Here is a 14,873-nt window from a genome sequence, read left to right on the forward strand (position 1 = left end):
GCAGCGTGGTTTCTTAAGCGTAGCTGGCATCTTTGAAAGACAAAGACACTCAGTGCTAAGCACATAGTGAGCACTCATGTATTTGTGCGAAAGAAACACTCCAGATGCAACCCTTTTTTTTTTTCCTGAGAGACTGGAATGACATTCAGAAAGAACTTAAGGAAAACCTTGTACTGATTTTTAGTATGGGACTGTCTGAAGCATTACTTTAATTTTGTACAACAGGTACTGAGACCTGTGCTACTACCTGAACTCGTAGAATACCAGCTTTATCATATCCTTCCTTAGAGAGAATGGTGTTCTAATTTGCTGTCTGTCATGAAGATTTGTATCTTTTTTCTGGAAAGGAGTCTGTACAGGTCAGACCTAGGACATGCCAGCAATCTCCCTCACCTGAAGGATTATTCCTTCTCTTCATCACCTTTCTGGCTATAGTCAGATGAGTTGCCATTACTTAAGATGGATATTGAAACAAGTGCAGTTCTGGAAAATACACTGCATTTATTCAATATGTTTAATTCTTGGTCTGTTAGATTATATCGCCAGCTGACCAGGGCATTCAGTACCATTTAGGGGATCCAAGATATATAACCTTGTTTTCCTTCTCAAAGCAAAGCGTCTAGACAGATATCAAACATGTGTCATTTGAGGGTATCTGTAGAGTGGACAACTGTAGCAGTTACATAAAGGTCTCCTACTAGCTGCACCATGCAAAAAAACGAAAAAAAAATCCCCTTCAGTTTCATAATCTTTGGAGCTAAAGGGTGTTGGCTTTCTTATTCTGACACTCATCAAACAGTCTGTTTTCTTAATAAAAGGTCTGCTATTCTGGATGATTTTTTTTTCAATTCTTGTATACATTATGTGAATTGCTTCCTAAGGCGGTTGATTTCAGAATATTTATATAAGCATCATTAAAACCAGGATCTCACAGCTGTTTTTTGGTGTTGAAAATGGCATTTTCTATTTCTGTTGAGTTTGAATGGGGATACTGACCAACAAAAGCCTACAGGATCTCATCAGGCCCAGCTTTCTTTTCATCTTCCTCTCCTTACTTAATATGATGGCCCTGTTCTTGGCTATCTTTCTAAGTATTCTTTTCAGTATTGTGGCTTACTAGTATAAGGGATTTTTCTTGCTCTGCTTGACTGGACATAATAGAATTCATTTAGAACATAGGAAGAGGGGTTTCCACTTTTTAAAAGAAAAATATAAATGGAGTCTATGTGAGAAGACTGAACATACTGCTTCAGTGTGAAGCTTGCTGTTATGAAGCTGTTTTTGAAGGCTCTTGATTTGCAGTGTGTCTACTTTCTTACCGTCTTGTGAATTCCTTAGGCAATGCCTCAGATGCATGGTGGGACAAGCTGTTATTGACATGTGAGAGTGGGCTTTAGTGTTCACAGATTGTCTCACCATGCTGCAGCATATGTAAGTTTAAGAAGAAAAAATGTTGAAATCTGTCTGTGGCTAGCAGGTTAGAGGATGTTCATTAGAATAGGGAGGAATCAAGTGAACCTGTGGCATTGGCAGATAAAGCTGAGTTCACATCTACAAACTCTGTTGTAATATTGGGACTCAGTAGCCTGTGCCTGTTGTGAATTCATGTATGTCAAAATAGATGGAAGCTTAATAAGATGCATAAGGCACATGCCCATCTACAGTAGGATCCACACTGAATGCTCTGTCTTGAGGAACCACAGTTTCCCTAGGGTAAGTAACTGCTATTTCCTTTATGTGTGTTTTCTGATGGAGTGAGAGGAGAGCATCTCTGTCCCTTAAACAATATAGCAAGAAATTGCCCTTTAACTCATATCTTCTGAAAATGGATTGTAATTGTGACAAACTTGATAAATTTTCATCTTGCTCATAGGTCTTGTGGATATGCAGCACTCCGCAACATTAACTCAGATAGTGAGCACCTGGGGCAGTCAAGTCTCTTGGGCAATTTTACTCTTCCCAAATAAAATGGCCAGTGTTTTGCCTGAGCCTTTCTATTGAGTTTCTGAATTTTTGTACTTCAGACTATTAGCAAAAGCCTTTCAAAGAAAAGATTACAGAAAAACCAGAACTAAGTGCAGTAAAGAAAGCATTCTGTTACTGATTTGTTTATTCTGTAAGTATACCTCAAAAAATAAAATGCTTTTGACCAAGTAAACTGATATAGAACATGAATGAAAACAGGCAAACAAAAAAAAGATGGGATTAAGTCTCCATTCCCTTGAGTGCTTGAACATAAGCAGAAAGAAAGATTTTTGGTTAAGTAAGTAGAAGTTTTGGGTGTTTATGTTGAACAAAAAATATCTCAGGTCTGTTGGTTAGTTCTCTATGAATAAAAAAATTAATAAAATTCCTTTGACTTGAAAATTAGCATGTCTTATCTCAGATGTGCAGTGGATTTACTGATCTCTCTTGATACAATAAGTCTCTTCAAAAAACTCCACAACAATTTCTAGTGTTGACATCCTTTGTCTTTCATGCATAACATATAATGCATGACTACATTGGTGTTGCTAATATGGGATTCAAGAAGGTTGCAGAGTTTTCCTTTCCCTTCTTTCCAAGACAGTGAAGTTTCTCCAGTACCATTTAATAAAAAGGTCCTGAGATGATGGTGTCCTAAAGGTGTAGGCACTTGAAGTATCAAACTACACTATTGTAATACAGTTTTTAAAGGACCTCTCTAAGGTGTTTGACATAGACACTCCAAATATTAGGGCAATGTTACTCTTAGTGTTTCTCTTGCCTTGAAAAGCAAGTCTATTAGAAACTGGGATATGGATTAGAGTCTTTATAGCACTTACTACAGCTTCTTATGTCTGTATACTGACTGACTCTTCTGGACATGTGCAAATAAGAAGGGTCTGTTTTGTATCTTCAAATACATTGGATGTTAAACTCATTATGCAAAGAGAACTTGTTTATTCATGCAGTCTTGGCATCTATGTTCTGGACTGAAAAACCTCATTGTGTAGTTCAACTGCTTTTGTCTTTTGGGGACCATGTATGCAAAACATGACTTTAAGGCAGGTTTGTTTTCTAAATGACTTGCTCAACTGGCGGAGTTACATGTGAAGTGAGCAAACCATAGAGAAGGATCCAAACTCCTCCATCCTGCTTAAAGCAGAAAACTGGTACTGATTGTTAAAGGGAGATGGTTCCAAGAGTAACTCTGAAGATTATGCGTCATAAACTCTAGTAAAATCTTACATGGCAGAAGTGTCAGGGAGAAGAAAGGTTAGTGGTTCCTCATTGGATTCAATTTGACTGCTTGGTAGGTTAGGAGGATCAGTATCAGGGTGGGAAGTATAGTGCCCCTTACCTGCCCTCTGTGCTGGAGGAGGATGCATGGAGGGGCAGAAACTACCTGGGATGGATCAGAGGTGACAAATAGTGCCAAATTTGGGAGCCAGCTTTATTCTCGTCCCCCTCTTTTGCTGTATTTCAGGTGTGTTGATATTCTTTTTGCAATAACTCATTTGAGTGCCTGAAGGGGTAGCAATGTTGGATATGTCAGAGTTACTAACTCCTTCGTTTCTCTTCCATGCTTTCTCCTCCTGCAAGGAGCGGAAGGTACTTCATCTTCTGCTGTCTTCGCTTCTTAGCACTTTTAAGTTTTTTGTTGATTTCTAGCATTGTGGCAAGTTTGTCTTCTGAATATTTATTTCACCCTTTATTTATATATTAAACTGTAAATGAACTGGTAGTGTATGCTATCAAACTTCAGGTTGTACCGGTTATGATGATGTTTTTGTTTAATTTTGATTTTTGGTTTAAAAAAAAACTCCAAACCCAACTAATTTTATGTTACTTTTCCTCCTGTTTTTGTAGGTTTTCATAGAGCTGAATCACATTAAAAAGTGCAATACTGTGCGAGGAGTCTTTGTCCTGGAGGAATTTGGTAATTACATTATTTTGATATTAGGTCTGTACTCACATGGCAGTAACTCAAATTTCCAGTCTTCAGATTCAGAGTTGCCCTGCAATTTCAAAGATGGGAGAGAATGTAGATTGCCTATAAGGAGTTGCCTGAGAGATGGGTGACTTTACATAAAAATTTGCACATTAATTTTTATCATATTAAGATTTGTGATCTAGGTGCTTTTTTATTATTAGACAGAGAAAAGGTCCTGAGTCTTCTGAAACAAACAAAAACCAGATGTGGATGTGTGTGAGAATTGTCTTGGTATGTTCCTTTTTCATCTGAGAAACCACATTTTTAAAGCCGGATTTAAAGTTGATCTTTCTCAACACATCATGCTTTCATTACAAAGAATTACTGTTAATTGCAAGGCTTTCTTTTTGCTCTAATGTAGTTTAATTTTTGTTGAATGGAGCAGAAGCTGTTTTGTCAAGTTGTACTGTATTTGTCCTGTGACTTTAATTTTAGACCATGAGTGGAAAAGTAAAGGTTAAGGAGAACAGAGGGTTTGTGCTATTTTGGTCAGTTATTGATATTGCATATCTGCCTGCACCAGAGTCTGGGCAAAATTTCAGGTTACTCTTCAGTGTTAGTGTCAGTCACAATATTCTTAACTAGGGTCTGAAAAATATGAATGACTTCAGATGAAGCTCTCTGGAAGGGTGATCCATGTACTTCTCCTGAAACCCAAATTGGCTTATTCTTCCAGCCATCTTTGAGACATTTGTTTAGGTCTTAAGAGTATGTATGAAACATAGAAAAAGAAGCTGAAATTTAATTCCATAGTAGGTCAGCATGCATACTTTGGCCATTAAGCAGAATCTGAATCAGCAGCTCCCATTATCAAGACTGTCATTGTTCTTTGGTACTGAGAGCAGAATATTCTGGCTGAAGGCTTCTCCCTTGAATTATAGAAGGCTATTAACATGAGAGTTCTGACATTAATGTCTTTGTCCATGAGAATTTGTTGTCTCCTTTGGGTGACACAAAGTTCTAAGTGATAAAACCCTTCTGGCTTTTGCAGTTTGCTTGTTGTTTACCGTAAATCTCCCAGGTGTTTCAGAATTGGTGAGCAATTTTTTCCAATTTTTTGAAAATGTTGTTCATGGTTCATATGATTGGATCTATATTTTTAAACCATGAACATTTTCTAATAGCTTAGATGGTCATAAGTTCTGTTCAATTTCTGTTCCTTTGATATCATGTTTTCATCATGCTGATGGGCACGATTCATTTTATTACTTACAGAAATTTCTGAAGTCAGTAAAAGATTCTTGATGGGTTTTACAATGATGAGAATTAAGAAGCCATAAAATTAACTTAAAGAATGTCAGCTTCAGCTTCTGAAATCTTTACTAAAAAGAAATTATTTGGATCAGAAATTAATTTTGGATAATTTTTTGAGGTTTTATGCAAAGAACTTCTTTGTTTGTGTATATTGCACAAGAAGAAAGACAGTGTTTGACTTGGTTATTTCTAGTTAATTTGTATTGGTGACTGTAACAGAGCATTTAGTCCCTAAATCATGTCTGTAATAAATGTAAGAAAAAGTACTTCTTATTTTTTTACAAACGATTTTGTAATTGAGGGCTTATAGCAAAAGCTAGAATTGTCATATGGAACTTATAAAAGGGTAATTTAAGAAGAAATTAAAAATAAACTGGGAGTTGAAATCTACAAGCAAAAACTGAGAAATTAAACTGCTTGAGTTAAAAATGTCCTCTCTCACAAAATAGAGGTCACAGACAAGAACCAATTTAGATGTACCAAATGAGATTGACAATTTGCCCATCCTGCTAATATAGAGGAAAAAAAAAAAAGGAGGATGTTGCAGGGGAGCTAGCTTTTCTTCTTATGCCGAGATTAGAGTCTACCTCACAGCTGTTTTTTGAATTGTAAAGGTGGGAGGATATGACAATCTGTCCTGTTCAAGATAAATGAACATATTTGGTAGTAGTAGACTAAAAGCATTCAGCGAAGACTTGCTTGGACTTCAGAAGAATGAAGGTATTTAGTGTTAAACGTTGTAAACTTTGCCATCAGATTTATTTTAGTAGGAGCATATTGAAGTAGTAGATGCTCTTAGAAAGGTAGAGTCTGGTAAATGCCAGTGTGCAAGTGTGCAAACTCCAGTCTGATGGGAAGTACTTAAATGCAAGATTTTGATTGTACCAAGCATCAGTGCTCCAAATTAGTGATAGTACAGGAGGAAATTAAAGGTCTGTTTGTGTTTATGCTGGGTTTAGATGGCAGCATCACAGTTGGACTTGTGGTTTCAGAGCAGGATGCAAGCAGAAGTTCAGGAATTGTGTCCCAAAATGAAAGTGTAAACTTAAGTAAGTGAGGAAATATAAGGTTCTTCTCTCTGGAATTTGAGTTACTGCTGTGTACTTGTGCTTTACTTTCTTGTGGCCCCTTCACCGCTGCTGCTATGAAAACCTTCATTCTCCAGCAGGTAAAGTGATCTCCCCTAAACTCATTTTGTGGTAGCACCATATTTTCATTTACAGGACCAAAGGCTGCAGGATGGTGCCTAATTTTCTCCCTTCATCCACTCAGTTCAAGAGTTCAAGTTATCAGGAATAACTTCTAATGTTAGAAGAAAAGTGCTAATCTCTCAGTTTGAGGCTTGAATCTCTGAAAGCTTGGGTCTTTTCTTTACTTCTTTACTTTTTTTTTCTTGTTGTGGTGGGGTTTTTTTTTGGTGGTTTTTTTTTTTTTTTTTTTGTGGGAGGGCAGTTTCTTTTTTCCTTTCTTCCTTTTTTCTTTGTATTCTGTAGTAGTAGTGCTTTGACTTCTATGTTTGTAAATGCAAACCCACTCTTCTTAATCTTCCTTACTCAGTCCTCTCAGGAGAATTTTCTGCATTGGAAGGACTGTGAAGGAGTACTTTAAGTAAAGACAAGGCAACTTACTGTGGAGAGACAGTACCTTGCCTAGCTACTCTCCTGTTCCCTCTCTTCATATTCTCAATTATGATACAGGACTTTACAGCTTCCCTTCTCTCCTTCCCTTGTGGCACAAGGTCCTTACAGCTTTCCCCTCCTGCCTTTTGAAGAGTATATGAACAGTTGTATGTTATCCAGTGGGCAGTGAGACTTACACAGCTGTAAAAGTCCTACTCTATTTGGCTGTGCACCAGCCTCACTCCCACCTTTATCCCCTGGTGACATGGAGTTAATTTGGAACATCTGGTGCCAACGGGTAAGGTAGCTTGGATGTGCACCTCCTTATCTCCCCAGCTTTAGTCTCTGGTATCACTGGGCAGTGCAGCCTGGGTGTGCACTTCTCTTGTTTCTCAGCCCTTCATGCAACTGCCAACTCCAAGGAGAGTGAGAGTTGAAAAATAAAACAAAAATATTACTTTTTACCATCATATTCTGTACTTTTCAATAGATTATTTTCAAGAATGACAATACCATGACATAAGAGAATTAGTAGGTACTGGTTTATATTTTGAGAACTTTCACAAACCCAGTCTGCACTGCCTACTCTTGGCCCCTTAGAGTGTGATCCATCTCCCTCTCCAGCGTTGAGCTGTGTCATACCATAGTTGAAGAGATGACATCTGCATGGATAGGTTTTGTTGTGGACTTTTCCTGGTTCTTCATACTGAACTCATCTGCCTCAGTTTCTTTTCTTGTCACTAGTACTATGTGTAATAAAACATTTATCCTTCCTCTATGAACCTGGAATTATTTGGTTTTGCATAATTTCTGTACTGCATCTTCTAAATTCTTTTGTTGTGACACAGAAATTTCATGGCAAATTCCATCTATGCTGGAAGGGAAGTACTCAGAGTTGGTCTTGGTATTCTCCTGATTTTGATGTTCTAAATTTGACAGTTGAATGTTCTAGTGTGGTCTTTGTTCTCTTCTGGTGATTTCCCATGGTATCTGTTCACAACATTTGCAGACCGAGTGTGGGACAAAGGCACAGTTCAGATGCACTGCACACAAATGGGGTAGTTACAGTTTGCTTTTTTATGCATTCTACAATGAGAAAAAAAGACAAATTTCCTTTAGCTATATTATGCCAGTTTTCTTTCTGTCAGCTTGAGGCAGTGCAATGGAACAAGGGCAAATTTTCAGGATAATAGATATTTTTTATCAATGCCCTAATCTTTTTATATAAAGATTTCTATAAACCAACCAGCTTAGTATTTTAGGAATACACGTCACTGAACTCAGCATTTTATTTTAAGGCAACTCATTCAAAAGCTATGAATGTTTTCAGTGAGTATGTCAAGTGAATACCATCACACACATCCTATACAGGAGAAAGAATATCTTGAGAAACTTAAAATAGAGCTGGAAAAGTCTTCAACTTAAGAAAAATTTCTCCCTCAGCTCTTTTTCCCCCCTGGATTTCACTAGCTTACTATACAGTATACAGTGTCCAACAGTTCTTTTGAAATCTGTTGCTCAGCAGAGAAGATCTCAAGGGTAAAATCTTTGGGACTTGTATAGTGACAAATTCCTATGGAATTTTTGGGTTATGTTTTATTGTAGTAGGCATTAGGCATATTTTGTCATTAAGCATATTTTTTCATTATTTTTACTCTCTAGCAGGAATAAGTAATATGAGAAAAGCCAGAGTCTCTTCAGAACCATCAAATATCTGCTGTGCCAAACAGAGGCAGTGAAAATTTTTGCCAGCTTGAGTAATTTATTATGACATAACCAGTGTCTTCCAAGGATATATGTAATGTAAATGAAAAGAAGTATAAGTATATAGAAGTGAGGGATAGTGAAGTGCCCTGTACCTGCACCTGCTGTCTGTCTGCCTCCCTTCCCTTTCTCATGGGAACATTGTGCTATTCTTCCCCATTTGCCTCTCGTGTTTTGAACTTTCTGTTTTGTCTCTTGCCCGTCCGGTTTTAGTTCCTGAAACTAAAGAAGTGGTGAGCCACAAGTACAAGACGCCAATGGTGAGTCTACTGTGATGCCTCTGGTGGTTCTCTAGAGGATGTATCTTTACATTTTCATGTGGAGAAAAGAATTACATTGAGACTGCAGGATTTACAGTGAAACACCAGCTGCTCTTTATGATGTTTTCAGTAGGAGGAAACAGCAAAACTCAGTGATTGTTGGATCTATGAAATTAGAGGAACTCACCAGTAGTGCAGAAAGCACTGTTTCCTTTTTTAAGACAGATAAAGATGAAAGGCTGCCAATTTGGCATTGAACTTCAGTACAATAGGAACTGGTGGAACTGTTAATTTTAAGACAGTGCAGAACACAACCCTTACTCCATAGAACCAATGGAATGGGAGACTACTTCCTAAGAATATAATGATTGTTAACAGTTTACAAAAAAATTCCCATCTCCTCATGAGCAATGACTTATTGAGAGAACAGTAAAAGTATTGATTTGTCTTGTATACATGAGTTCTTGTTCTGGGACAATGTTCAGATTTTATACCATTTTTTGTGAACACCAACAGTTGATAATGATACTTAGATACTTACATATAAGCCTGATGATCAGGCTTTTATGTACTCACGAGGAAGAAAGAGAAACCAATGATTATCATCAGAACAGAAATTTCAGTTTATGTCTGACGTGCAGTATGCACATTTGGTAATTTCATGGGAACTCAGTCCTTCAAGAGGAGAGAGAGCAAAATTATTTGAAGAAGCCGTAAATGTTTTAGAACAAAATGCTTAGAATATGTGTTATGTAAGAAGCAAATAGCTGTATCTGTTAGCAACAAAAGCCAGTTTAATGGAAAAAAAAGTATTTTATGGAAGTGTTTTAGCTTGTGCTGTAATACAGCAAAACATTGTTAAGCTTATTTCTTTTACAAAAATTCTAAGTGTCAGTTTAAAGGACAAGAATTTTTAAGATCATCAGATCAGCTGGTATTAGAACTAGTATATAAATTAAGTCTAAGTCTTACCTTCACTGAATTGTTCTGCCAGCCACATGGTAAAAGAGGATTTTTGGTTAAATAATAGCACAGTTAATCAGTTAAATAATTGTAAAACTGAGTGCTATGTGGAACCCTCACTTTAGTTAGCTCTTTAGCCCCTCCCAGAAAATATCTTGTAATTTCATGCAACAGACCAAATGCAAATATGCAGAATGTTTTTTCCGAAGCCAGTTGGCCAACTTTCTAGCTTAGCATACTGTTCTTCAAAATTATTAAATCATACTGTTAAGCAGCTAATGTTTTTATCCCAAAGGAATTTTTTAGTTTGTTATATGGCTCTTCTTCTCTCTCCGTCTCAGTTAGAAGGTGGTAAGGGACACATTTTCCTGATTTTGTCTGTAGCCAGAGTAGTTGTCCCATGAAGGAAGACATGCAGGAAAATACAAATGTACAATGGATTTTGTAAAACACTTCATCTGAATTTCAGTATCTCTTCTAAATTCTTGTAGGCTCATGAGATCTGCTACTCTGTGCTGTGTCTCTTCTCTTATGTGGCTGCAATTCGTGGAAAAGAGGCAGAAAACAAAAGCAAACCACCTCGACCGGTGTCCAGTTGATCAGGATACTTGGGAATATCTACACTTTGGCACACTGATATGCAGTACTCCCAGTTTTACTGCAGTTACTGGAGCTCACTTTCTGTCTTTTATGAGAACTTGATTATTTATGTATGACCCTGCAAGTCTTTCCCCATAGAAAAACCTAAGCCTTCCCTGTTCAGTCTCCTTCTGAATTCATCCTTAATGGAGTTTTTAAATGAGCTTTTAATCAGACAGTTTTAAGCATCTGCATCCAGCTGTGAGTGACTTATTCTGGACATTCCTTTGAAATTCCTTTTTTGTTAAGATGACTAACAGCTTGAGTTTGCTTGTTTTTTGTTCTAGTGGTACTTGTTACAATTTGATCACTTTACAACTGCAGGCTTCTGCTTTCAGATTCTCGGGTATGTGCTGCAGTGGAAGCAGCCTGGTCCTGTATGTCGTTTCAATGTTGTGTTTTTGTTGTTTTTCTTCTGTGTTGTTCATTTTTAATTACCATCACAGTGTTCCTGACACATAGTTCTGCAGTCCCTTTTGGTAGAGATGAACAATTTAGCTGTCATAATCTTAAAATATTATGTGACAGTTGAAGTTTGGTTATTTAATTGGTCCATCTCTTCTCAAGTGGAGAGAGAAACTTTGAAGGTAGTATAGTGTAAAAAATCTCAACACTTCATGGGTTCTGTGGATTTTCAAATGGGATTTTAGGTAACACTTGTAGCTACCCCAGCAGTAGAGTTCACAGATGCAAATAAGCACTCCCTAAAGCAGTTAATCACAGGGATTAGAAAATGAATAAGGCAGTGTAAAACTTGGAAACATTATTGGCAGAAGCACAGTACAGAAATCTACAGAACATGTTCAGAAGCCCAGAGGATTTTGTTGTCTGTTTCCAGATTTTTAAACTATTGTTTTTTATGTTGTTTTCAATCTGTATGAAGGGGTCTTGAAAATATTGTGTTTATGTATAAAGAAACTCACGTAGTTAAAGTTATCCATCACATTCCTTATTTTCAATAGGCTGGATATGAATGGTTTTTTTGCATCCTGTTTTTGTTCTTGAACTGTATTGCACTTGTCTGGAAAGCTCTTAGGATGCTGGAAGGTGAGACTGTCTAGAGAAAATAATGTTACATGTAAAATACCACGAAAAATTGCTCTGACACAAACTGATGTATTGTATGTTTTGAAATAGAATCCTGACTAAATGCACCCAGAAGTAACCCTGTTTTGGCTTGGTCAGGGTATCTACCATTTAAAATGGAATATACTAGTATGGGTGAGAATGATGTAAATATAACAGTATCACATCTATTTATAGAAACTGTACAGCTCTCTGAATGTGAAAATAAAATGTCATTCGACCAGCAACTAGTTTTCATTGTCCTGTGCTTTTCTATCATTTGTTATTCTGAAACAAATGTAATTATATACAAAATATGTCACACACATACATGAAATTGTGGAAAAGAGAAGACTCTAAATGGACAATCTAAATTTCTTTCCACATAAGCAGCTTTAAATAATGTGGGTTTTCTTTCTTCTAAAACAACATCTGTGTCATTTGTCTTTAAAACAAAAGTGTTTGAAAAACATGAATAGGGAAAACAGACATCTGAAATATGGAAATTTCTTTTGCAAGCTTGCAAGTAGAAGTGGTACATAAACGATCTTTCATCCTTTCCTAACACAAAAGCAAAACTGAAATTGGCAAATAATGAAATTAACCTGGTTTGAATTTATTTTCTTTCTTTTGTCTTCTGAGACCGTAAATTTTCTCACAACAATACCTGAATTTTTAGCATTTGTAGTTTTCTGCATACTACTGTATTTCAAGTACAGTTAAGACTGAAAGCACTTTGGTCTACAATAGAGGTTCCATTTATGGAATGCTGGGTCCCACTGAGGTGGACCATTTCAATTTTTAGGTTGTAATTATGTTAGTAGGCCTAATAAAATAATCAACTTAAAATTATAGGGGGAAGATTATTAAATGCACAACATCATTTACTATATACAGCTCCTTTTTAAATTACATAAGCTATCAGCTTTAGGCTGATGAGAAACAGCAGTGCAGAATAAGACTTTTAAAGGACCTGATAATGAAAATGGCTCTCAGTCCCTTTTGACAGAATTTGTTTTGAGTGAACAAGTGTGGCTAAATATAGTGCTTGCTGTTCCATGGCTGAGATGAATCAGTAGCAAGCTCAGCAACTGCAGACACTGGGCTTTTGCTCTTTAGGTGAGACTTGGCTTCAAAACTGAGGACATTTTTGAAATACATAAAATCTTACACATACTTGATATTTTGGGTGTAGCGTATCCATCTGAGCCAAAGACATGCGGTGCAGAGTTTCCACCACTAAATGCCCAGTGCTGCTGTCTGCATACCAAATGCAAATGCAAGTTGGATTTTAAATTGTTACAAAAGCAAAAATCTTTTAGAATACAGTCTTCCACCTTTCCACTCCATCACTCCAAAGCATTAAGAGGTAGATAAACTTTATTTTGGATGAAAAAAATTGTTACAATGATTTGCAAGTGGTTTTAGTTATGTCCCACTCATTTTGATATTTAGGTAATAATACCTTGGCAGCAGGTAAGAACTTAGAGGCCTCTAAACCTTCCAGAACCAAATGGAAGGCTAACAGACTAATTAGGCTAATAGACTAACTATAAATTGTTCCAGAATTAAAAAAAAAAAAAAAAAGAATAATTCCTATGTTTTTACCACTAGGAGGAGCCTGTGTCTTAGTTTTTAAGAATTTCAAAATTGCAACCTTTTTATTTTAAGGCTTGTGTTATTTCCAAGGCTCTTATACAAATGTGAAAAAGAACATAAACTTGCCTTAAAACTTCCTTATGGCTGAACAGGTTTCTTTTTCTGCTACAATTTCTTGTTTGTGGAAGTTGGTTTTCAAAGTGATAGTTATTAAATGTTCTCTGCAAATTCTGGAATTTATGAGTAGTCTTTCTGGCAGTTTTCAAAGTAGAACCTAAGTTACCAATTTATCTGTATTCTGGTTATTGGATCTTCATTGTGATGTTCCAAAAATGCTCTTTTTTTAATTTGTGAATGCAGTGTTCACTTCTATTATGAGTGGGTCCACATTTTAAAGGTTAAAATTTAAGCATCAGTGAGTGTCATGATGCTGGTACTTATTAAGTGATATTTGTTAAGGGTATGTCTGGAAAAAGTGTTTTGAAGGTCTCTTGAGGGAAAGAGCTCATTACTTTATGAAACCTGTTGTAAAAATTTCCTACACCCTGATTCCTAACTTCAGATAATCCCTACTATCCTCTGCATTCAGGATAGCAGAGTAAGATGAAATGTTCATCTGGGTATTAAAAAGCTTAATTGCTAGTAAATATAAGTCATTAAGAATTGCAATTCCAACTAAAGTTCTAGCTTAGTAATCAAAGTGGATGGGAAAATTGGCTGTGATTGTAAGCCTTATGAAGCTTTACATTACAAAAATATTGAATATATTTCTAGAATCATGCTGCTTATGCCAGAAGAGGGCTTTTGGCTCAGAGTGTGTTTCTAATAAGGATGCAGTTGCCTGCAATGGCAACAAATCAGCTCTTGCCCCAGTGTCAGGCATAGGCTCCTGTTATCATGGAATTCAGAACTAGGTAGAAAATAGAAGGTAAGGTTCTCACAAAGAGCAATATTTACATCCCAGATCGCCTTGATTGCCAAAGGGATGAAAGACAGATGATGCTGCCTTTGAGGCAAGATCTTCCTTCTGGGAAAAAAAATGGTTTCTGCTGAACTCTGACTTCAGTGGTATTTACAAACTCAAAGTCTCTACTCTTAGACAAGCCAGGTGTTGTTGAAACAAAACATCTTAGAGCTCCAGAAGAAGTGGGAATTGGGACCAAGAAGCAGCAGCTTTGTGCAAAGGACCTTGTCATACAAAACGCAGTGCCAAAGAGCTTCTCACAGTTTCAGAAGTCACAATTCAGCCAGAGGCATCTGCTTGTCACAAGGGCAGGACACTCCCAGGCAGCTGAGTGGTGACTGCCTGTGCTGGTGGCAAAGACTTCACACAGAGCCCTACCCTGTGACACTGTTGGAAGGTGTTCACTGTCGATGAAAACTTTGAGATTCTGCAGCCATTCCCAGTGTGGCCATTTCACTAAAATAGTGGCAATGTGGTGGAGCTTTAAATATTGGTAGCTATGTGATCCCTCTTTCCAGCACTGTGTCTGAAAGTTTAAAAGCTTGATGTTGGTGACAAGGGAGGTTTGAGTGCAGTTGAGTACATGACAGGCTTAGAGAGGACCTCTTTCAGGCAGGTACTGTACTCAGATATGATAAAAATTATCTCATTTATACCAAGGTTAGTAAAATTGTAACTTAACTTTCTGTTTACAGGTGTACAATGTTTTAAAACTTCTGCAGTATAGTAGCTCTAGCACTGATTGATTTTGTTTTAAAGTATCAGTCCAACAGAGAAGCATATATATGTCA

The 14,873-nt window shown here is 36.9% G+C and overlaps 1 protein-coding gene across 28 annotated transcripts in view; it reads left to right on the forward strand.

The window, feature by feature from the left end:
* Positions 1-11,767, forward strand: part of MADD (MAP kinase activating death domain) — a 68,944-nt gene extending 57,177 nt beyond the window's left edge. For 27 of the 28 annotated variants that reach the window (XM_068193586.1, XM_068193596.1, XM_068193590.1 and 24 more), the window contains 3 exons: positions 3,832-3,901; positions 8,806-8,852; positions 10,307-11,767. In XM_068193586.1, coding sequence (XP_068049687.1) covers positions 3,832-3,901; positions 8,806-8,852; positions 10,307-10,414 — 225 coding nt within the window. In that variant the 3' untranslated portion in view covers positions 10,415-11,767. The remainder of the gene's footprint in view (positions 1-3,831; positions 3,902-8,805; positions 8,853-10,306) is intronic. The other variant, XM_068193604.1, reaches the window with a different exon arrangement.
* The last annotated feature ends 3,106 nt before the right edge of the window (positions 11,768-14,873 follow it).

The sequence above is a fragment of the Anomalospiza imberbis genome, chromosome 6 (assembly GCF_031753505.1).
Source record: "Anomalospiza imberbis isolate Cuckoo-Finch-1a 21T00152 chromosome 6, ASM3175350v1, whole genome shotgun sequence".
NCBI lineage: Eukaryota > Metazoa > Chordata > Aves > Passeriformes > Viduidae > Anomalospiza > Anomalospiza imberbis.